Raw genomic sequence first — 24036 nt, 5'->3', positions numbered from 1 at the left:
CCCCTTCCATCATCGGCAAGGAATAAGCACCCAGGCTTGGTTAAAAAACCACTCCACCTCATGAAAACACTGACTGTCTCCGATCTGGCCAGGTTTTTACTTGGGACAAGACCATCCCTGTACTTGGTCACGTTCCAACAATCAACATCCTGACTGCTTGTTATATGAAGTCTTATATCGCGCGTGTACCTCCAGACTCGGACTCACGCATTCACATCGACCAGCAGATCGCAGCCATTTCGGCGCATATCCTACTTTTCACGGCCTATTATTCGTCTCATCCGAAAGACTAGCAGTGGTATTGTTGCTTGCAGTGGTATGTTGGAATTAATTCTCTGGTGCCTTATACGCAATAACACTGCACAGAGAGCACCCAGGCTGTTAATTTTTGGTATGTGACCAAGTGGAGGGATGGTCTTATTTCATGTAAAAAAAAACTTGCCAGATGTGAGACAGTGAGGCGCACTGTTTTCATGAGGCGGAGTGGGCCTTAAACTCCCTCTCCCACAAGGCCGAGTTCAGAGTTCAGAGTTCAGATCTGGTCCTAGGACTTCGAGTACATGGCGGCAATCTCTTTGCTGAAGTGCTTGTCCATGTTTTTGCGTTTGAGTTTGAAGGCGTCCGTGACGAGACCCGTGTCAGGCGTCCAGGGCTCAAGACACAGGGAGAACTTCTGTGGGATCTCAAACCTCTCCAGTTTGGCTGAAAGTAACAACACATTAAGCATCATCAGTTGTTTTACAGCGCCGACTAACCTACCAAGTAACCAATCCGTAAAACTTCTTGTCACAATATCATGGCCGTCCGTCCATACAGACGGACACCGGTCATTACTAAGTCTCACCGATTACTCCGGTGAGTCAAAAAGCACCCACATGCATTTCGCCCATTCAATCCTGTCAGATCACAGACCCAGGACACAACCGCCTGAAACATCACAAGTACTCAAAACTCTGCATATGCCATACAGAGCAGCCCCCCTGCAAGACTGGCAGCCAGACAACAGCACATCTATTGCAGTCCTGCCCACTCTACGAGGCGCTCAGAAAGAGGAGCAGGCCAGACCCCACCCCCATGGCCAAAAAACTATACGTCAGTCTGGAGGATTTGCGGCAAACTACTCCATCGAAGAGACAGGCGTTCCCATCCGACGAACAAAAAGAAGTTCACAGAGCAGTGACTAGCACACACAGGACTCACATTTGATGGCGTGCTCTGTCACAGCCTTGGTGACGGCCTGCACAGTAGTGCGGTGTTTGCACAGCGCCTCGAAGTCGTCAGGGATGTCGCCGTTACCAGCCTTCTTCATCAGCTCCCTGAGCTGCTTCTCGTTGGGCACCATCAGGCACACCGTGAAGTTCTGAGTGCTGTCCGCACACACACACACCTGCACACACAAATATTCAATCAATCAATGAGGCTTATATCGCGCATATTCCGTGGGTACAGTTCTAGGCGCTGTGCAGTGATGCCGTGTGAGATGAAATTTTATACGGCCAGTAGATTGCAGCCATGTCGGCGCATATTTACCTTTCACGGCCTTATTCCAAGTCACACGGGTATGGTAGACAATTATTAATTGTGCCTAAGCAATTTTGCCAGGAAAGACCCTTTTGTCAATCGTGGGATCTTTAACGTGCACACCCAATGTAGTATACATATTACTACATGATAATGTTGTTTTACACCCTCACGGTTCATTCATTAGGGGCATTTCCCGGGTGTTACCTTTACTTTAGATGAGACACATGGGTGTATGCGTGTTTAGGTGTAATCAGCCACCTGCACTTATGGCAGAATGACCGAGGTCTTTTACGTGCCACTGTGGTGACACGGGATGGAGCATGGATACCGTCTCTGAGTCTGCACATAAAGTTGACCATTGTCCGTCTCTGCCTGGATTCAAACCTGTGATCCAAGGATCACAAGTCTAGTGCTCTAGCACCTGTCAGCTACCCGGCCCCCATATGACTACAGTAAGACCACCCTTGTAGGACCCCCCAATTAAAGACTTCCCCCATGAAAGCTTGCTTTTTCACATTTTCTGTTCATGACCTCTGTAAATCTACCTTCATTTTAAAGGTCCTTGTCTACATTTTTATACCGAAATCGCCATTTGACCATTAACATGCAGAGTCTATTATCTACAAATATCAACAATACACCCCCTTTCGATCAGGAAAGACGAAGCCAGTGTAGCCGTTTGAAAATTCATTGTAGTATTCCAGCGTAGTACTCATAGTAGGATATCCTTATTTGGAAAATGCCAAGCGCAAAACTCCTCTCAAATCCCGTGCATTTTGTGCGTTTAAAAAAAAAGCGTGGACAGCGCTCCAGTGTCAAACTGTTGCTGCACTTGTTTGGGCGTGGCTATAAGCATAGTGACATGAATTTGATTGGTCAGTATTTTTAGGCAAAGCACATGTTCTCAGCAAACAGAAAACAAAATATTGGAAGCGTGAGTCACGCTACCCAAAAATAAAATCTTTTTTTACATATTTTTTTTTTTCTATAACTTTTTTCCCCATGGTTTATTCATCATCTGACATAACTTTTTAGCGAAATCTAACCATAAGATTATTGAAAAAAGCAACCCTTCACTGCCCACCCCGTATGTAATACGTGGTCATTTTTGGTTTGTCGTACGCCCATAACCGTATCTCGTACGTGGGATTTGTGTCAACAACATTTCAGGACATTTCTGAAAACAAAATGGGAGGTAACCACTGTCCAAGTACTTGTAAGGGTTCTAAACACAGTTCTTTCCCATAGACCGTTTGGATAAGCTACTACCACGTGTGGACAACTCACCACTGTGCCTAGACATAGAACCGATCTAATATTCACAATGGCGGCCGAAAGTCGTACCTCAACTCGTAGACCTGTTTTCAAGCGATACAGTGTTCTGGAAGCTCTACAAGAAGTGATTTATGGATTACCACACAGAAGAATACTTTTATGGGCTGTAATGTGAGTACCTGATGTTTGACACCAGTTTTAGCAGTGTTTTGTGTGGTTTTATGTGCTGCAATGTGTGTGTGTAAGTCCGGAAACTGTAATTTTTGAAAAAATGGTCATAATATCAATTTTTACTATAACAATCAAAAACAAAGTCCAATGATCATGTCACCCTATAATAGCCAAGGGTATAAGCAAAACACATGCCAAAGATCTAAGAGATATCTCAATAAATGATCGAGCAGTGAACAGATTAGTGAACCTACCGAAGAAAGCGAAATTTTGCCCTGGCGCACAGCAATACCAAAATGCTGTTATACTGTGGCAGTGAAGGGGTTAAGACTCCCTCCTCTTTTGGACCTGATTTTGTTGAAAATGTTTGAGGTCTCCAAAGGGGGGTTCGACTGTAGCTGCAACACTCAATTTCTTCTTTCTTTCTTTATTTGGTGTTTAACGTAGTTTTCAACCACGAAGGTTATATCGCGACAGGGAAAGGGGGGGGGGGGGGGGGGGAGATGGGATAGAGCCACTTGTCAATTGTTTCTTGTTCACAAAAGCACTAATCAAAAATTTGCTCCAGGGGCTTGCAACGTAGGATAATATATTACCTTACTGGGAAAATGCAAGTTTCTAGTACAAAGGAACATTTCTTACATACTGCTTGACTAAAATCTTTACAAACATTGACTATATTCTATACAAGAAACACTTAACACGGGTAAAAGGAGAAACAGAATCCGTTAGTCACCTCTTACGACATGCTGGGGAGCATCGGGTAAATTCTTCCCCCTAACCCGCAGGGGGCCTCAATTTCTTCACATCATGTCAGAGCACACAAACACAGAGAACCCTCACACCCAAATATTTTGTTCCCCATCTTGCTTGCGCAGCTGAGAAACAAAAGGAACGTAAATATTCTAAATATACTGTTGTCAATCTAGTGCTGCGAGGGACTAAGTGTGGAACTAGCCCTGACCTGGTCTGACTGACTAACTATTGGGGTTTAACGTCCTCTTTGACCAGTTGGCCTCTATTGGGACAGGCATAGGTAATACGCTGAAGATATGGTGTGATACTCGGACTGGAACAAGCCCGCTGTGGCTGTCTTCTTTGACATGCCAGCATTAGGTTTGTCTCGTGAAAGTATCGAGATACGATCATGATAATCAGAGACGAGAGATGATGCATGCGTGTCTTCGTGTGTTCCAAGCCCTGAGACTTTCTCTGTAAACTTGGGATCTTTCTCGTGCGCATGTGTACACACGGGGGTGTTCTGACACCGAGGAGAATCTGCACAAAGTTGACTGAGAGAACTGACCTGGTCGACCAGCGGGCACATCTTGATGGCGGTCTCCACCTTGCCGAGGGACACGTACTCCCCCATCTGGAGCTTCACCAGGTCCTTCTTGCGATCTGAAATGCACACATCAATCGCAAACTGAAAGCTGAAGGTGCATGACAAACAGGAACACACTGCAAAACTATGCTGGAAAATAAAGGAAGGACAAAGAGAAAGAAACATGACCCTCACAACTAAGAGACCCAAGTTGATTTTGCAAAGAGTTCGCAAAGAGTTCGCAAAGTCTTTTCACCAAAAACTCAGTGTCAAAGCTTTGTACGGCCAGTTTCGCAAAGTACACGTCGCATAGTCGACAATCTACCAGTTAATTTGAGGCTCAAGGGCAAATCTGACGGACTGTACTATCTTCATATTCTACACCCAGTTATTTCAACACAGTAACACATGCAAAAGCTTTCCCTTGTAACTTTGCCATACAACACCCCTCACTAGTGACTGGTCTATAATGTGGCATGGGAAAGTTTGCCTCAACAAAAGCAAGAGTATTCAGTCTTTCACAACGCATACAAATCAACTATTTGACGTTTTCTCACCAATGACCTTGAGCACCCCGTCCTGCTCAAACTGGCCGACGTCGCCGGAACAGAAGTAGCGCACGCCTTCGATGGTGATGAAATCCTCCTTGGTCTGCTGCTCCAGCATGTAGTAACCCTGGGCGATGTTGCCCCCACCGATCAGGATCTCGCCACGGGGGTAGGGATGGTCAGAGGACAGGTAGCCACCTGTAGTGTACAGTGAACAAGTATAGCATGTAGTAAAGCGTGTAGTAACCCTGGGCGATGTTGCCCCCTCCGATCAGGATCTCGCCACGGGAGTAGGGATGGTCAGAGGACAGGTAGCCACCTGTAGTGTACAGTGAAACAGTAAAGCATAAGCTTGTAGTACAGCATGTAGTAGCCTTATGTGATGTTGCCCCTGCCAATCAGGATCTCGCCAAGGGACCTGAAGTACACTGTGAAACAGTAAAGCATGTAGTAACCCTGGGCGATATTGCCCCCACCGATCAGGATCTCGCCACGGGGGTAGGGATGGTCAGAGGACAGGTAGCCACCTGTAGTGCACAGTGAACAAGTAAAGCATGTAGTAATTATACAGCGTGTAGTAGCCCTGTGTGATGTTTCCATCACCCATCAGGATCTCGTCACAAGGGTAGAGTATTTAAGTCACTGTCTCCCAGGTACGGATATATCCGTACCCACTCATTTGGCTCTATCTGACCAGGTACGGATATATTCGCTCAGACTGTTAGCTTCAGTCGCTTCCTGTAACGTCGATCTAACGCCTGCATTCCAGTGTGTTGATACACAGTTTCTACAATTCTGAGTGACCTACTGCAGCACAGCTGGTCTCGGCTAAAAGAAATTGGTCAACATAGGTGGGGTAGAAAGTGTTAAGTCACTGAGCAGGTATTGCACAGTAAAAAAGTAAAGCGTGAAGTAATTATGAATTACTCATAAATTTGTGATTTTATTCTGTGCTAGAAATGTGCTAATAATGGACTTTGTTATTTTCTAACAAATTATTCATACATGTATTTCATTTTCTATATGTAGCTCACTTGTGGAATACTATATTTCACTAAGGAAGGGCAATGCCACATGAACTGACCTTCCGGCCAGTCTCTCAGTCGGAACTCGCTGCAGGTGATGGGCTGACCCACTCGACCCAGGCTCAGGTCTGCCGCTGTAACCAACATCAACCAGCATTAATACAGTAGAACCACCCGTTTAAGACACCCCCCCCACCCCATTTAAGAGTAAGACATCCTGTAAACTTAACAACAAGAAGAGCAAACGCTCGATCGAGTCACTTTCGCAGTTCTGAATATTATATGAGGCATCAGATGGACAGGAAGAAATTGCTATTCACAACACAATGAGTCACGTTCACATAAAATTTGAGCCCGGTCACTTTTATAGTTTCCGAGAAAAGCCCAACGTTAAGTTGTGTGTTGCCGAACAGAAAAGGCTAGTTATCTCCCTTGTTTTTCTGATAACGTTCGTAAAAGGCTACAGATGTAAATACTTTGATGTAAAGAATAATCCTACAAAGTTTCAATCACATCCGATGAACTTTGTCAAAGATATAAAATGTCTAATTTTTCCTTTGACGCTGACCTGTGACCTTGAAAAAGGTCAAAGGTCAACGAAACCATCGTTAAAGTGTAGAGGTCATTGGAGGTCACGACTAAACAAAATATGAGCCCGATCGCTTTGATAGTTTCCGAGAAAAGTCCAACGTTAAGGTGGTGTCTACGGACGGCCGGCCGGCCGGACAGACTAACACTGACCGATTACATAGAGTCACTTTTTCTCAAGTGACTCAATAAAACTATTGCAACAAATTTCATGATCCCTGTTAAAAAAATCTTTGATTAGAAAGGTTTGCCAGGTAGTCAAGTGGACGGCCTCAAATGGCATAGAAAGTTTGAATGAAATGACACAGGAATTAATGCTTTCATTGGGGTGTGAAATGTGTTGCAATAATTGTTTTGCTAAGTTTATTTCAAGACCTGGTTTTCTGACATGTTCTCATTATAGAGTCAGTCAATTTACAATTATTTTAAGACTCCTCTTTTCATACCTAATTTCTCAGATTTCTGGGGGGGGGGGTGTGTTTCCAACGCAGCTTTACTGAAAAGTCAAATTCATGCTATGACCTTGCATTCTGATAAGCATCGCTCCACGGCTATTGCCAGTTGTCTCTCTGACCGGACGCTACAGTCCTACGCGAATCTATCAAAACAAGAATACAGAGTTATCTCCCATATGTTTTTCGCGAGCACTGATATAAATTTGAGATCAGTGTTCGCGAGACGAAAATTATTGCAGATTGGCCGACTTTGACAGTGATCTCCGTTCTGTTCTTCACAGTTATGATAAAGACATCGTTTTAAGGTCAAAACAAGTAGAAATTTTATGACTGCTGCCAGAAGGAGACCGTAATATATGGTTTCATCACTGTCAACTGGTTACAGAAAAAATCGTCTGCTCCAGTGAGCGCCGAAACCAAACGGTTGATTATCACGTGACACTTTTGCCATATTTAGAGTTGTTTGCACAGTAAATACAGCCACAAAAAATAGCTCGCTTGAAACTGTCTTACATATCAATTCCTTTGTAATTTAAAAATTACAAAACACCATGAAAAATCATTATCGACGATCGCGAATCTGCTTATATCAATAATACATTACAAAAAGCTCTAAATATGTAAACAAATCGGTTTCCTTGCCAGACAAGGAAACTCAAGGCATCCTGTCAGGGAGAGAATGAGCCGAACTCATTTTGACCTGAGTTCAGGATTATGACCTTGGAGTAATCTACAATGCAAATACTGACCTTGTCAGCAGCAGTACCAATCAGTATGGCATTTTATTAGAGAGTAACTTGAGGTCACTTTGTCAATGGTTTATGGCTCATCAAATAATGCACAGAAATGGAGGAACCATAAGCATAACGTGTAACATAACTCATTGGTGGTCATGGCACAGCTCACGACAGTAACAGAAGATTGCTTGAGTTCGCCTATCAGCCCCGATTGTTTGGCTCACTGTTTTGAAGGGGAGTAACTCTTCCTAAGCCAACACAAACTCCAACATAGTTATCATGGAACATCATCTACAGTGGACCCCCCCCCCCCCCCAACCCCCCCCTTTGAGACCCCCCAATTCAAGACTCCCTCCTTTTTAAGACCTTGCTTTTTCACATTTTTTGTTTATAACCTCTGTCAATTTACCCCCATTATAAGACTCCCTCCTTCTTAAAGGTGGTCGTCTACATTTTTGCTTTTTTTCAATAATCTTATGGTTAGATTTCGATACAAAATTATGTCAAATGATGAATCATTGAATGAACCATGGGGAAAAAAGTTATAGAAAAAAAAATATGTAAAAAAAGATTTTATTTTTGGGTAGCGTGACTCACGCTTCCAATATTTTGTTTTCTGTTTGCTGAGAACATGTGCTTTGCCTAAAAATACTGAGCGATCAAATTCATGTCGCTGTGCTTATAGCCACGCCCAAACAAGTGCAGCAACAGTTTGACACTGGAGCGCTGTCCACGCTTTTTTTTAAACGCACAAAATGCACGGGATTTGAGAGGAGTTTTGCGCTTGGCATTTTCCACATAAGGATATCCTACTATGAGTACTACGCTGGAATACTACAATGAATTTTCAAACGGCTACACTGGCTTCGTCTTTCCTGATCGAAAGGGGGTGTATTGTTGATATTTGTAGATAATAGACTCTGCATTTTAATGGTCAAATGGCAATTTCGGTATAAAAATGTAGACAAGGACCTTTAAGACCTGATTGTCTCAGATTTTTGGAGGTCTGAAAAGGGGGGCTCCACTGTATTGAGCAATCTGATGCCACTAACCCTCTGCCACAGTGCCGGCCCCACAGGTCTCGGTCAGCCCGTAGCCCTGCAGCACAGGAGCGGAGAAACAGACGGCCATGAAGCGCTGGGTCGCCCCTGATAACGGGGCACCGCCACACAGCATCACGCGGATGTTCCCGCCCAGCGCCTGCGCCACCTTCTTGAAGATCACCCTGCGCAAAAGAAAAAGGCCCAAATTAGTTTTCGTTTTCATTTAGTTATTGTCTTATTGCTGAGAAATTCAGGCTGCTTCCGCTCAGTACAAAGCTAGCAGCAATGAGTCAGGTGTGTGTGGTGTGGTGTGGTGTGGTGTGGTTTGGTGTAGTGTGGTGTGGTGTGGTGTGGTGTGGTGTGGTGTGGTGTGGTGTGGTGTGGTGTGGTGTGGTGTGGTGTGGTGTGGTGTTGTGTTGAATGTGTTGTGTTGTGTTGTGTTGTTTTTAGGTGGAAATAGCCACCTGCACTTCTGGCAGATTAATCTGAGGTCTTGTGCCACAGGTGGTGGTGACACAGGGGTGGGGCATGGATACTATCTATGTGTTGAATGTGTTGTGTTGTGTTGTGTTGTTTTTAGGTGGAAATAGCCACCTGCACTTCTGGCAGATTAATCTGAGGTCTTGTGCCACAGGTGGTGGTGACACAGGGGTGGGGCATGGATACTATCTATGAGTGCACGCAAAGTCCTGGCGTGTCGGTACCAGCTTGGATTCAACCCTGTGACCTGTGGATCACAAGTCCAGTGCTCTTCCAGCTGAGCGACCAGGAGAAACAGACGGCCAGGCTCCCTGGTTGGGTGGGGGTGGGGAGTGCATAGGTGGGGGTGGCGGGTGTTTAGGTGGGGGTGGGTGCGTTGTTAGGAGCCTGCTACCTTCAAACAAACTTAAACGCTTTTCCATCTACCATCCCCATCAAGCCATATCGCCACCCCATGACTCACTTGTTCAGTAGGGGAGTGTCATAGCCGTTCTCTATCTGGCGCAGCTTGTAGTTGTAGGAGAACTGGAAGACTGCCTTGCCCACCACGCCCCCCGAGTTGACCTTGTCCCACACCCCCTTGTACAGACGGTCCATGATCACCTGCAAAAAGCACAGCGTTCACCATTCAGACATCAGAGAATAGAAAATCGTCAAAAAAGAAGGAAATAAGGTTTGCCAAATCTTATAGAACACACAAGTTAAAAAAAATTGTCACTCTTCCTCAACCCTGATGTAAAAGAAGAAGGGGAAATGATTTACCCATGAGGAGTGTTGCTTTCAGCTTCAAAAGCAAAAGCTTAAAAGTTTAATCAGTGCACAAAAAACAAACAAACACACACATGCTCACAGATTTATCCGGGGCTGGGGTCAGTTGTCCAGACTTCCTCTGTAAATGTACCCCCATTTTAAGACCCCTTCCTTTTTAAGACCTGATTTTCTCAGATTATTGAAGGTCTTAAAAGGGGGCAGACCTGTTTACCCCCATAAGTGTTTTGGAGTAATGCTCAGCCCCAAAAATAGTAATCCAGGCACAAAAATAGTAATCATCCAGCATTCGTCGCCAATTACAACACACATGACAACTGTGTCTGCGAAACGCAATCATGCACATATATCCATCATTCACAAACAAAACACATCAGTCAGTTTTTGTAGTCATCATAATTTCAAAGAAGATCACATCAAAAGCACATGCATCACTGATTCTTTTTCTTTTGCTCGTAGTAGGCCTTTTTCAGTGTGTCAAGCGCTTCTCTACTGTACTTGCGCTTGCCGAATGAGTGAGGGCGAGACTTCACCACTAGAATAAGGCTCTCCAGCGTCTCATCAGACAGACATGATCTCTGGTCAGTCCTGTGCTTTTTCACACCATTTTGCCATTGAAAAAAACAATACCAAACATGTGAATTGATAAAAAAAAAAAAATTAAAAAAAAAAATCTTTTTTTTACATTTTTTTTATTTATGAAAATCGTAGTTTTGACACGGATAGCGGAATGGCGTATTTTTTGCAGAAAATCGTAATAAATTACGCCAAAATCGTAAGGGTAAACAGGTCTGAGGGGGGTTCCACTGTATGAAGGATTGACCTACCGGCACTGCAGCCAGCATGGTTGGTCTGAGCACAGTGATGTCCCCCTGGGTGCCCTTCTTGATCTTGGTGGACTGAAACACAACCACCAACACTTTCATCACACATCTAATGGATTACATACACATACATCATTCCACACTGTCTCTAAATTTGGAGAAAAAGAATGCAGGTCTCACCAACGCAGGCATGGGAATTGAAAAAAGTAAAAAAGGCTGAAAATTTGTAAGTAATGGCAAAGTCGACGGCGCGAAGCGCCTAGCCCTGCTAGGGGAGTTCGGGGGCATGCCCCCCCGGAATTTTTTTCTCCAAAGAACCCAAATGGTGCAATTTGGTGTCATCTAAGCTCCAAGTTTGCCATTAAATTCAGTTTTTAGAACCATTTTTGCCTCCCCCATTTATTTTTTTGGCGGACACTTTTGCTTTTTCGGCGGAACAAAAAAAAAATTTGGCGGAAATTTGCCTTTTGGCGGACAATTCCCATGCCTGCAAAGGTCACCACAGGAATACTGTAGGTTTAATGTGAAAATATTTACTGCAGGTTGAAAAAAACTCTTTACAAATTTGCCCCAGTGCAGTCTTACAAACTGTGATCTGCAATGTTGAAGAACCATTACCTAAGACTGTCATCTTCTCTGGGCAAAAACTGGATTCAAAAGTAATGAATGTTGAGTCTGGAGCACAAAAGCATTCACATTGTCTCTGAGCAGATGGAAATTGAGGTCTACAAACCACAATCTGCTATTGACATATCTCAGCAAACTGCTGCTGAGTTATCAAAACAAAAGCTAAGGTATTGTGATAGCTGAGGTGCACGAAACAAAACTGGGTGCCACCCAACTGGGTGTGAACAAGCCTTGGGGTCCGATTGCTTGAATTAAATTACAACAAATCTTAACTGGGTGGCCGAGTGGTAACGCACTTGCGCTCGGAAGCGAGAGGTTGCGTGTTCAGGCCTGGGTCAGGCCGCAATTTTCTCCCCCCTTTCCTAACCTAGGTGGTGGGTTCAAGTGCTAGTCTTTCGGATGAGACGAAAAACCGAGGTCCCTTCGTGTACACTACATTGGGGTGTGCACGTTAAAGATCCCACGATTGACAAAAGGGTCTTTCCTGGTAAAATTGTATAGGCATAGATAAAAATGTCCATCAAATACCCGTGGGACTTGGAATAAAGTAAAAAAAAAATTCCATCTCACACGGCGTTAAGTCTCAGGAAACATGAATAAACGCATGCAGGAAAAAAAAAATATGGGTAGCGCCGTATGTATGGCAGCTCGCTTTCCCCGGGGAGAAAGCAGCCCGAATTTCCATGAGGGTAACCTCACTGGACTGTAAATCTTATCCATCCATCCATCCATCCAACTTCAAGCAATCCGACTGTGCGGCTGCGTTCCCCCCATTTGGCACACAGTTTGTCTCGGTGCACCTCGGCCCTGGGCTCCTCTCTCTTGTTTACTATGCAGTAACACACACAGGAGAGAACAAGCACAATTCGGAGGATGAAATTACCTGATCGGTCAGTGTGTGGGGTGAAGAGTATCCGATGGGCACTCCGTGGGACAGGCAGGAGATTTCTGAAAACACGAAGCGCATCATTTCAATGGCCACACAGATTGGGAATGATCACCAAGCATGACATACCTAACCATCAAGGTTTTCTAAAGAGACCTTTCACACACATTAAAACCCAAATATACAGTAGAGCTCAAATTTATGTTCCCCAAGTATAATTTATTACACAGTACAGTTGAACCTGCCCTGGCGACCACCTCTCGGAAAGAACTACCTGTCCAAAACAACCACCCCAAAGGATCCCAGCTGTCAAGGTTTTTCTCTCTCTCTATAATTCACCTTTCTATGACGACCATCTGTCTATAGGTATAACGACAACTTTTGGTCAGCCCCTTCAGTAGCTGTTAAAGACAGGTTTCACTGTACCTCATACACTCTCCCCAGACAATCAATAACATACAGAGTGTTTTTTTTACTTGAATCTTCTCTTCTCTCAGAGCAACTCAATTGGTGCAAACTAATAGACAAACTCCGGAAATAACTCGGACTGTCGGGTTTTTATAGGTTGTGAACATAGACCAAATAGCCTGGACCGCCAACTCGTCACGTGACCCTTCGAGGTTACGACTCTCGACTTTCAGGGGCGCGTCACGTCCGGTTTGAAAGGCCAGCGATTCGAAGACAGTGAAAAGAAAGCACGCTCCAGTTATTTGTGACAATGGGAGGTGACAATGAACTGGATTTTCCAAAACTCCAAACTAAACTTAACAAAACTCATCGAAAAACATGTTCCATATGCACTTTTGCTGAGTTTATTTTAGCATTTTCAGAACTTACCTTGGCAACTTCGTCCATGTTTACAATCGACACCGGATACGACGTCCCCCTGATTTCTGAAAGGCCATGTAAGTGTAGGTTCCTAAATGCGAGAGGCGCTACCTCGTAATAGAGAGAAAGAGCGGAGAGAGAGCTAGTTGGCGGTCCAGGATAAATGGTCTATGGTTGTGAAAGACTGTGAATACTCTTGCTTTTAGTGAGGCAAGCTAAATTCTACATGTGTTCCTTATTCATATGTTTTAGACACCCCCATCGCTAGTGACAGGCCTATAATTATATTGTCACGTGGGAAAGTTTGACTCACTAAAAGCAAAAGTATTCACTGTTTCACAACCCATACAAATCCGACAGAGTTATAATTCCGAAAATCGTCTGTTGTAAGTCATTACACTGTGCATAGCATAAGATAACAAAAGTACCCAGCTAGGTCATTACACCGTGCATATTATAAGATAACAAAAGTACCCAGTGCAGTGAAAAACACAGGCGTTTGGAGCACTGCCTACCTGCTGTCAGTTCCAAAACATGAGCCAGGGGCAGGTAACCGATGTAAATGTCATCTTGGTGCTTCCTGTCATATGAAACAGAAGAAACAAAATTCTTTGAGCTGCAGATTTATACCAATTCAAGACAGACAGTTCAAAACAAATGTAAGAGCATTGAGACAGACATGAGAAAAAGAGGGAAAAAACCCACCCACTGAGACAGTTAGAATGGCAAACTGACCGGCGGACAGAGAGACAGTCGACAGACGTCCGGTCCAGGCAGACGTACAGAAAGAAAGGACCTGACAGACAAACTTGAGAGCAAGGAACATCTGACTACACAGTAGCTGCATTCTACAGGGCACTATGTGACCTGTCAGACTCGCCCCAGGTGTGGAATTCTTTGTCCATATCTTGACATACAATATACATGGGTGGTACTGAAAAATGTCATGAATCCTGAACCTCAACCAAACCAACAACGACAAAAAAGAGAAGAAAAAAAAAAGGGCCATAATCAAATCCGGATTTCCGACATATACCGGAAGAATCCCACCCATGAAAATAACTGCTATACTTATATACAGTGGAACCCCCCTTTTAAGATGCCCCTATTTAAGAATTCGTCCCTTTTAAGACCACGTTTTCTGAGACTTTCTATTCATAACCTCTGTAATTATTCTCCCATTTTAAGACTCCCTCCTTTTTATATTTAGTCAAGTTTTGACTAAATATTTTAACATCGAGGGGGAATCGAAACGAGGGTCGTGGTGTATGTGCGTGTGTCTGTGTGTGTGTCTGTGTGTCTGTGTGTGTGTGTGTAGAGCGATTCAGACTAAACTACTGGACCGATCTTTATGAAATTTGACATGAGAGTTCCTGGGTATGAAATCCCCGAACGTTTTTTTCATTTTTTTGATAAATGTCTTTGATGACGTCATATCCGGCTTTTCGTGAAAGTTGAGGCGGCACTGTCACGCCCTCATTTTTCAACCAAATTGGTTGAAATTTTGGTCAAGTACTCTTCGACGAAGCCCGGGGTTCGGTATTGCATTTCAGCTTGGTGGCTTAAAAATTAATTAATGACTTTGGTCATTAAAAATCTGAAAATTGTAAAAAAAAATAAAAATTTATAAAACGATCCAAATTTACGTTTATCTTATTTTCCATCATTTGCTGATTCCAAAAACATATAAATATGTTATATTCGGATTAAAAACAAGCTCTGAAAATTAAATATATAAAAATTATTATCAAATTTTTTTTTCGAAATCAATTTAAAAACACTTTCATCTTATTCCTTGTCGGTTCCTGATTCCAAAAATATATAGATATGATATGTTTGGATTAAAAACACGCTCAGAAAGTTAAAACGAACAGAGGTACAGAAAAGCGTGCTATGCAGCATAGCGTAACCACTACCCCGCTCTTCTTGTCAATTTCACTGCCAATGCTGTGAGCGGTGGACCACGAGTATACGGTCTTGCTGCGTTGCATTGCGTTCAGTTTCATTCTGTGAGTTCGACAGCTACTTGACTAAATATTGTATTTTCGCCTTACGCGACTTGTTAAGACCTGATTTTGTCAGATTTTTGGAGGGGGGGTTCCACTGTAAAAGACAGTACGTCAATACCATGCGACTCACTCTCTAACACTTTCCTGACATACAATATAACTGCTGTATCACAGACAGTATGTCAATACTATGTGACTCACCCTCTAACACTTTCCTGACATACAATATAACTGCTGTATCATAGACAGTACGTCAGTACCATGTGACTCACCCTCTAACACTTTCCTGACATACAATATAACTGCTGTATCATAGACAGTACGTCAGTACCATGTGACTCACCCTCTAACACTTTCCTGACATAAAATATAACTGCTGTATCATAGACAGTAGGTCGACAGTACTGTCAGTCACTCACCCCAGCTGTGGAATCCTCTCGCACTGTCCTGACATGCCGCACATCAGGTTGCCATGGCTGATTACCACCCCTGGAACACACGCCACACACATCACCACATTACCAGATACAGCCATCTGTTACTGGAATGCCTCTGCAATTTTTTTACTACACTGCTGACTTACAGCTGCTCAGAGCTCTTTCTCATTCAGACAGGGCACTTAAAAATTGTTTTACATTTTTTTTCATACAGTCTACTTCAAGTTAGTCATCGACTCTTTAATTAAATGCGTTAACAATTGTCCTAATGATGGCATGCAGCAGTCTTATGCACACATTTCACACTTTGTAAATTATTCCTGGGGAAAAAAAATCATTATTAGCATCAATCTTTCTTTCTTTATTTGGTGTTTAACGTCGTTTTCAACCATTCAAGGTTATATCGCGACGGGGAAAGAGGGGAGATGGGATAGGGGAAAGGGGGAGATGGGATAGAGCCACTTGTTAATTGTTTCTTGTTCACAAAAGCACTAATCAAAAAATTGCTCCAGGGCTTGCAACGTAGTACAATATATGACCTTACTGGGAGAATGCAAGTTTCCAGTACAAAGGACTTAACATTTCTTACATACTGCTTGACTAAAATCTTTACAAACATTGACTATATTCTATACAAGAAACACTTAACAAGGGTAAAAGGAGAAACAGAACCGTTAGTCGCCTCTTACGACAATTAGCATCAATGCCATGGCTGCAAATTCTAGCACTCACAACAGAGCCAGCTAAGATGGCTGTACGTTGCATGGCTGTAAAAAAATAAACCACTCATTTTCCATCCACAGCAGACAATGGGTGTTTCTATTTATCAGGCAATCCATTCAAGGAAGAATGAGCTTCAAGGAAATAAATCACGCCGGGGGTCCAGGAGGCCCTGTAGGTCCTCTGACGGGGTCCAGTGGCAACGCTCCAGAAACTGAAGCATTTTGGCCTTGTAAATATGAATTTAACCCCCTCTGGTAAAAGATGAATTGTGCATGTAAAGAAAAACACTATTTTGTCCATCTCACCTGGGTTAAACTATAAAACATGTTAGTTACAGGCACATGTACAGTTGACATGTGTATTTAGTTTTTTTCGTTGTTTGTTTTGTTTGTGTGGTTTTCGCAGTAATCCGCAAAATTGCAGAGATTTGGATTGTCTGATAAAAGTGCTACTTCTGTGCGTCGCTGCGTCCTGTACGCCCTAGAAGCCGAAAAAATATACCAGAAATTCATGGCAAAGATCGAGTTCCACAAACACACCAAACACTCCCCACCTATTCCCAGTGCCCACACGTACCCCAGTAGAAGCAATGCTATGCTGACTTGGTTTTTCTGTCCACAGAACTAGTGTCTATTTGGGACATGATGTGGTTATATGTGAGGCGTAGAAGCAAGAGGTAGGGAGCAGTTCTTACCTTTAGGCAGACCAGTAGAGCCGCTGGTGTACATGATGACTGCGATGTCTTCACGTTTTGGCTTGGTTACTGGCGTTCGAACTGCAACAACACATAATTTTCAACGCTATGATGACACATTCTGCATTCCTCAGACATACCAAGACAAAAGCCTCACATTAACTGGGTGAAGTCGTCTTTGCGAAGTCTACTTCACAAAACCGGCTCCACAAAGCTTTGGCACTAAGTTTTCGGTAAAGTCGACGATGAGCTCAGTTAAGGACAACCGTAACGAAAGTCACAAACATCAGCCCCCACTGCTAACACTTTTCTTGAGCATTTCAAACCTGACAAAACTGAACCATTTTACAGAAACATAAATACTACTGAGTCGTATGATGTCTGAAGACTTGCAGTTTTTTTCTCTTTCAACCTCCCATACAGTACTGTACAGGACAACTTAGTTTACAAACAGGCAGGTCTTATAAAGAATCCTTCTTAGCACTTTCTACCCCACAAATGTTGACCAAGTTTTTTTTAGCCGAGACCAGCTGTGCTGCAGCAGGTCACTCAGAATTGTAGTAACTGTGTAGTAACTGTGTATCAACACGCTGGAATGCAGGCGTTATATCGACGTTACAAGAAGCGACTGAAATGACTGTGTGTACGGATATATCCGTACCAGGTCAGATAGAGCCATATGGGTGGGTACGGATATATCCGTACCTGGGAGACAATGAGTTAAGAGGACACCAAACTGTAGTTCTGATTGAACATACACTTTCCCTAAAAACACACACACACACACACTCTCTCACACACACACACACAAACACACACACACCTCACAAACAGACATACACACAAGCACTCACTGTTCTACCTCCTCCACTGTAAGTACCTTGACATTTAGCCTCCCAAAAAGACGGACAGACAGATAAATAGACCGACACCTACTGTTGTCAGGTATGGCGCCCTATAGTTCCACCTCCTTCATGGTCAGAACCTTGACAGACAGACAGACAGCCAGACAGCCAGACAGATCGACAGACAAACACCTACTGTTGTCAGGCTTGGCGCCCTCTTGTTCCACCTCCTTCATGGTCAGGACCTTGACAGACAGACAGACAGACAGACTGTGCCTGCCGTTGCTCACGGCAGTTTTTTATGTGTAACTGTTGTTTTGGTTTCGTCCACGTGCTATTTGCGTGACGGACGTGTGCTCGACGAAGCATCGTATTTTATGTTTTCTGGATGCACGAAGGGCACAAGGCTTGATTAACACTCACCTTGTATTTTTGACCAACATGGCATAGTTGTAGTTAGCACGTGTTTGAGCGGCTATGACTTGCTATTTTCCGCAGTCATGAACAGGCGACCCTGTTTTGGCTTGTCATAATCCGTGCAGTCCATGTTATTAGGTATCAGGCGTAGTTTGGGGTGTATTTATTTCGGTATGTTGTCTATATCTTTTTGCCTTAACGTTTTCAAACTTGTTATTGCAGCGTTGTTTTGGGTGTGTTTAAGTGTTAGTTTTGAGTAGTTTTTGGTGTTTAGCCTCTTTAGCATATCAAGTCGATGTTGAGGATCAACTGTTTATTTTTCGTTAGTACGTCTCTGAGTTTGAAGGAAGAAGGTCGCTTTTTGTTTAGTAGTGAACCCGCTGTGCTTTTTTACTCCTGTTTTCCTTGGATTGTGTGTTCATGAGGAACAGTCCCTGCCTGATGGCGCAAAGGTAAAATATTGTTTTTGTTAGTTAAGACTTGTTGTGTTCTAATGTTTGTCTGTTTGTTTGTCTGTTTTGTTTGTCTCAGTTTTCGATAGTTTAGTGAGTAGTAGTTTTGGCAGGTGTTGTTATTTTTCTCTTTTGAAGCTCAACAGTTTTAGGAAGGTATCGTTTATGTCTTTTCGATAATTGTAGTCATGTGTACGTTTTCTAAACGGGATTGTGATTGTCGCAGTTGTATGTTTCTTTATTTGACGATTTTGGAGACTGGCGTTTAGGATTAAGGGTTGTCGGCCATTTTGTATGTTATTAAATGTTTAAGTCGTAGATTATTTCATTGTTTTCAGGTGAACGTTAGTTGAATTGTGGTTTATGTATTCTATTGCAGGGTTTAATTTATTGTAAGGATTGACATTATATTTTGTGACTTATATGTGTATTTTTTGTGTGTATTTGCAGTTTTTTACCACGACTATAGAAATGAATTTAACATAGAAACGGTGGCTGGGTAATTAATCAAATAAACAACCATAACTTTTCTTGTTTTTTCGTTCTTTCGTGAGTCATTCTTTTGTACCTCCTGCAAGCGAGTCTGTGACGTAGGGTCTGCTTTCCAAAAAATGCATGTGCACTCACACAGACAGACAACTAGACAGACAGACAAACACCTACTGTTGTCAGGCGTGGCGCCCTCTTGTTCCACCTCCTTCATGGTCAGGACCTTGACAGACAGACAGACAGACAGACAGACAACTAGACAGACAGACAAACACCTACTGTTGTCAGGCTTGGCGCCCTCTAGTTCCACCTCCTTCATGGTCAGAACCTTGACAGACAGACAGACAGACAGACAGACAACTAGACAGACAGACAAACACCTACTGTTGTCAGGCTTGGCGCCCTCTAGTTCCCCCTCCTTCATGGTCAGAACCTTGACAGACAGACAGACAGACAGACAACTAGGCAGACAGACAAACACCTACTGTTGTCAGGCTTGGCGCCCTCTAGTTCCACCTCTTCCATGGTCAGAACCGTGACGTCTCCGCGATTCTTCAATGTGGGTTTGCGTCCTCCGTTTGTCATAGCCACCAGGTGGGTCACTGTGGGCATTTTGTCTAACACGCCCTGCAACAGTCAAACATTGGGTCTGTCCAACACGCCCTAAAACAGATGATTGGGTCACTGTGGGCATTCTGTCTAACACGCCCTGCAACAGTCAAACATTGGGTCTGTCCAACACGCCCTAAAACAGATGATTGGGTCACTGTGGGCATTCTGTCTAACACGCCCTGCAACAGTCAAACATTGGGTCTGTCCAACACGCCCTAAAACAGATGATTGGGTCACTGTGGGCATTCTGTCTAACATGCCCTGCAACAGTCAAACATTGGGTCTGTCCAACATGCCCTAAAATAGATGATTGGGTCACTGCGGGCATTCTGTCTAACACGCCCTGCAACACTCAAACATTATGGCTCTTACTCCAACACGCCCAAAACAGTCGATGATTGACTCTGACTCAACTCAAAATGTAACTGTCCTTTTAAAACAAGGAAGTGTTGGGCGGTTACAGACACAAAATACATCACATTTACTAAGAATTGAGAGCTGCACTAAAAAAACACCCGAAAATTCCCAAGCAGTCACGCACGGGACACACACCAACACAGGGGTCACAAAGGGCATTCTGTCAACCACACCCTGAAGTCATAGGCTCTAGTTTTATGAAGAAGTTAAATTTGTCATGAAAACGCAACCGGAAAAAAGAATTTCAAATCCTGGAAGATTCTCTTGAAGAAGAAACTTTTGATGTCAGTGATGGCTATAACTAACCATATTTCAATAGGATCTTCTTCTTCTTCAGCGTTCCAGAATTGTCTGGTTACGCGTGAGCTCGTTTGCCCATTTGGGTTCCCCAAACTATACTCTGAGAGCATAGTCAGCTTCACTCCGCTTTCGTTGAGTAGGCATGCTGGGTATTTTCATGTTTTCCATAACCCACCGAACTCCGACATAGATTACAGGATCTTTTCCGTGCGCACTTGGTCTTGTGCTTGCGTGTACACACGAAGGGGATTAAGTCACTAGCAGGTCTGCACATAAGTTGACCTGGGAGATCGGAAAAATCTCCATCCTTAACCCACCAGGCGGCAGCGACCGGGATTCGAACTCACGACCTCCTAATTAGGAGGCCGACGTCTTACCACCACGCCACTGCGCCCGTCATCAATAGGATCAAACAGACACACATGAGCAGCGACAGGGGAAACAAATCCAAAAACAGATAAAACATTCCAAAACCCAGAATAAAAAACCCAAGAATGTTGGTTTATTGAACGTTTAATTTTTGACAATTTGTTTTGTCAAAAATGAAGCGTTCAATTAAGAAACATTCTTGTGTTGTTTTATTTTAGATACAGAAAGAAACACACTTTTGCTTTGTTTTCATGTCTGACGTTCACACTCACAAGACGCTCCTCATTTCAATCTTCATGACACCTTGGCTCAACGTGAAGAGTGTGCTTGCTGTTGGCAGTTACTTACGTCAAATTTACTGATAAGGTCACTGCTGGTGATGACGTGTGTGACCTGCGTTTCATTCACACCGTGGATGATGGCTTCCTGGCCTAGGGTCGCGTACAGCGTCACCACTGAAACAGAGGTAGAGGTGCAGTTACAGTAGAAAGAGAGAGAGACACACACACAATCACACACACTGAAACACACACAAACTCGTGCATACACACACATTCTCTCTCTATGTCCCACTTCCCCACACCAAGACTCACAAGGAAAGTTGTACTTGAAGCAGGCCTGAGCAGCAATCATCCACTCGGCGCGGGTCTCGGTGAAGATGACCACACACACACTCTCTCTCTCTCTCCCACTCAAACACACCAAGACTCACAAGGAAAGTTGTACTTGAAGCAGGCCTGAGCAGCAATCATCCATTCGGCGCGGGTCTCGGTGAAGATGACCACACACACACACTCTCTCTCCCATTCAAACACACCAAGACTCACAAGGAAAGTTGTACTTGAAGCAGGCCTGAGCAGCTATCATCCATTCGGCGCGGGTTTCGGCGAAGATGACCACCTTGGAGCGTGGCCGTTGACCAGTGGCAAGCAGGCCGCTGCCGAAGTTGCTGATCCGCGTGAACACACCTTCAAACGATTCCCACAGATACTCCCCAAGAACAACCTGAAACATTGCTTCAGTCAACAAACTGTTCAGCTAGCACTGTCTTTCTAATAGCCCCTCCTCCTCTACCCCCCATCCACGCCCCCTCCCTCCACCTATCCAATAAGTTCATGGTAATCTCTGAACATCTTGGAAATCCAGTTTTACAACTCATGCCGGCTCATGTCAATATCCATTTTCTCAACATGTCTGTTATCTTTTGCTGTTATCTCTTGTGGGGGTGGGGGTGGGGTGGGGTGTGTCTTAGAAGGGGGATTCCACTGTATCAAGTTTTAAAATAAGACACCAACCTTTTTGAAGATGCGACCATTGGGCTGTTGCTCCTCCTCCTCCCGCAGCAGTTCGCGAGTGCCCAGACACCTGCTGTTTGTGTACAGCTCCACAGCGCGTATAAACAGGTCGTCCACTGTGGCGCACTCTGGGAACAGCGTCGTGGTCAGCTTGTCGATCGACTCCACTGACCGCCATGGGCCCGCTGGGTCGCCCGTCACTGACTTGGCCTGAGAAGAAAAAAAAATATAGAGTCAAAATGAGTGGTGGTCAGTGTTTCCCCCAAAATTCCCCCCAATGTCACTAAAGCAGATTAATCTGAGTCCTTGAAGAAACTGAAATTTTTATGCCACACAGTTACTCAGCAAAAACTGTAAGTTGCTGTTAAGTTTAATCTGTGGGCGCCTGTGTGAGTGTGAGAATTTCCTGCAGCACCCATGCAGCGAGCCAGTGTATGTATGCACCATGCAGACAGTTGTTCTGTCAATGTAACTAACAAAATCGTGCAGAATGTTGTTGTCAGGCCTTGATGGTCTTCAGCCACTGATGCATGCATATTTGATCTAACGCATTCGTAACCTGACCCCTGGCTGTTCAACTGTCCTCTGACCCCTGGCTGTTCAACTGTCCCATAGTTTTGAAATGTAGGAGCTCTTCTGACAGCACAAACTAATTGTTAGTATCTAGGACATTTGAACTGATATATATATTTTTGTCCAGATTGTCCAATTAGCCTCAGGCAACATCCCTGCATGCATTGCTCTATACACTCACAACAAATGATCAGCATTTTGACACAATCTGATTTTTGTGTGCACAAATTGTTTTTATCCTGCCTACACTGACATTAAAACACCCAGAGATGGCCACAAAGAGAATTCACAAGCCTGTACAGTACACAGACATAATTGCTTGAAGTATCATTTGTAATGCACAATTACAGAGTGCACACCACCACAGAGACTGTGCCATATTAGACATACATATATTATTTTCCAGTCATCATCGGTCTAACGAAAACTCTGCAACACTGTTACTGACCCTTCGTTTCCACATGGCTGAAGTTATCACGCAATAAATATCCACTTGTCTCAAGAGCTCAAGAGTACTGTCTTGACTTCTTCCTCATACGAACAGCAAAAAAACACTATCCTGGAAAACCACGGTTTCATGCGAGTGACAATTATGACTGCCAATGTCAGACAATCAACATCACTGAGAAGTCTATTAATGCAGCCTCGTCTATTTTTCAGGCAGTTTTGTAACTGGGCAAACATTTCCTGTTACACAACAAAGTGCTCTTTGTTCCGTAGATTGTTACTGCAGCAGCTTTGTCACAATTACTGGACTAATTTTAGACTTATTATTTAGAATTATTCACTATCGATTCAGTTAATCTTAACTCAAAACATCCCATATTGCTGCCGGACTTATGACTGTTTGCAAGGTCTGTAAAATCCTGCCATCAATGCAAGATTTAAATGTGACAACCACAATGAGATTATTAATAGCTGATCAGGATGTAGACTTGCATTGTACATGCACACTACTAATCTAGCAACAATCCCTCATCCCACGCTTTTGGGGCAGCACTCAGGATGTGTGAGGGTCAACATCCTCTAAATGTTAATTAGCCCTATCTTATCCAAGATATGTCAGTGCATCATATATTATTGCAATTAGTGAAAAGCCAGGCCTCTGCCAGTTACTAAAAAAACCCACACACAAAACAATTCTGTCGTGAGACAATTCTTCGTAAAGAGTCAGTTTGAGCAAAGGTTCCTCAGGCCAAAAAGAAAAATATGTCTGTTTCCGGTAACCCGACCGACCCTATTTTTAAGCGCCGACCCTAAAGGTTTTTTTTCGCTTTTCGCACCAAAGGGAAAAAAAAAGA

The 24036-nt window shown here is 43.6% G+C and overlaps 1 protein-coding gene across 3 annotated transcripts in view; it reads right to left on the bottom strand.

The window, feature by feature from the left end:
- Positions 1 to 353: 353 nt before the first annotated feature.
- The window catches only part of LOC138983875 (fatty acid CoA ligase Acsl3-like), a 37449-nt gene continuing 13766 nt past the window's right edge, over positions 354 to 24036 (bottom strand). For 2 of the 3 annotated variants that reach the window (XM_070357204.1, XM_070357205.1), the window contains exons 3-18: positions 22163 to 22372; positions 21695 to 21872; positions 21216 to 21322; positions 19655 to 19796; positions 16967 to 17047; positions 15532 to 15601; positions 13619 to 13683; positions 12273 to 12337; positions 10766 to 10837; positions 9634 to 9773; positions 8700 to 8872; positions 5927 to 6001; positions 4852 to 5040; positions 4277 to 4371; positions 1201 to 1387; positions 354 to 702 (exon numbers count right to left, since the gene is read on the bottom strand). In XM_070357204.1, coding sequence (XP_070213305.1) covers positions 545 to 702; positions 1201 to 1387; positions 4277 to 4371; positions 4852 to 5040; positions 5927 to 6001; positions 8700 to 8872; positions 9634 to 9773; positions 10766 to 10837; positions 12273 to 12337; positions 13619 to 13683; positions 15532 to 15601; positions 16967 to 17047; positions 19655 to 19796; positions 21216 to 21322; positions 21695 to 21872; positions 22163 to 22372 — 2007 coding nt within the window. In that variant the 3' untranslated portion in view covers positions 354 to 544. Of the gene's footprint in view, positions 703 to 1200; positions 1388 to 4276; positions 4372 to 4851; positions 5041 to 5926; positions 6002 to 8699; positions 8873 to 9633; positions 9774 to 10765; positions 10838 to 12272; positions 12338 to 13618; positions 13684 to 15531; positions 15602 to 16966; positions 17048 to 19654; positions 19797 to 21215; positions 21323 to 21694; positions 21873 to 22162; positions 22373 to 23183; positions 23542 to 24036 lie in introns of those variants that run through there. The other variant, XM_070357207.1, reaches the window with a different exon arrangement.

This window comes from Littorina saxatilis, linkage group LG13 (genome assembly GCF_037325665.1).
Source record: "Littorina saxatilis isolate snail1 linkage group LG13, US_GU_Lsax_2.0, whole genome shotgun sequence".
NCBI lineage: Eukaryota > Metazoa > Mollusca > Gastropoda > Littorinimorpha > Littorinidae > Littorina > Littorina saxatilis.
The sequence above is the reverse complement of the archived record's forward strand: the minus strand, read 5'-3'. Positions and strand labels throughout refer to the sequence as shown.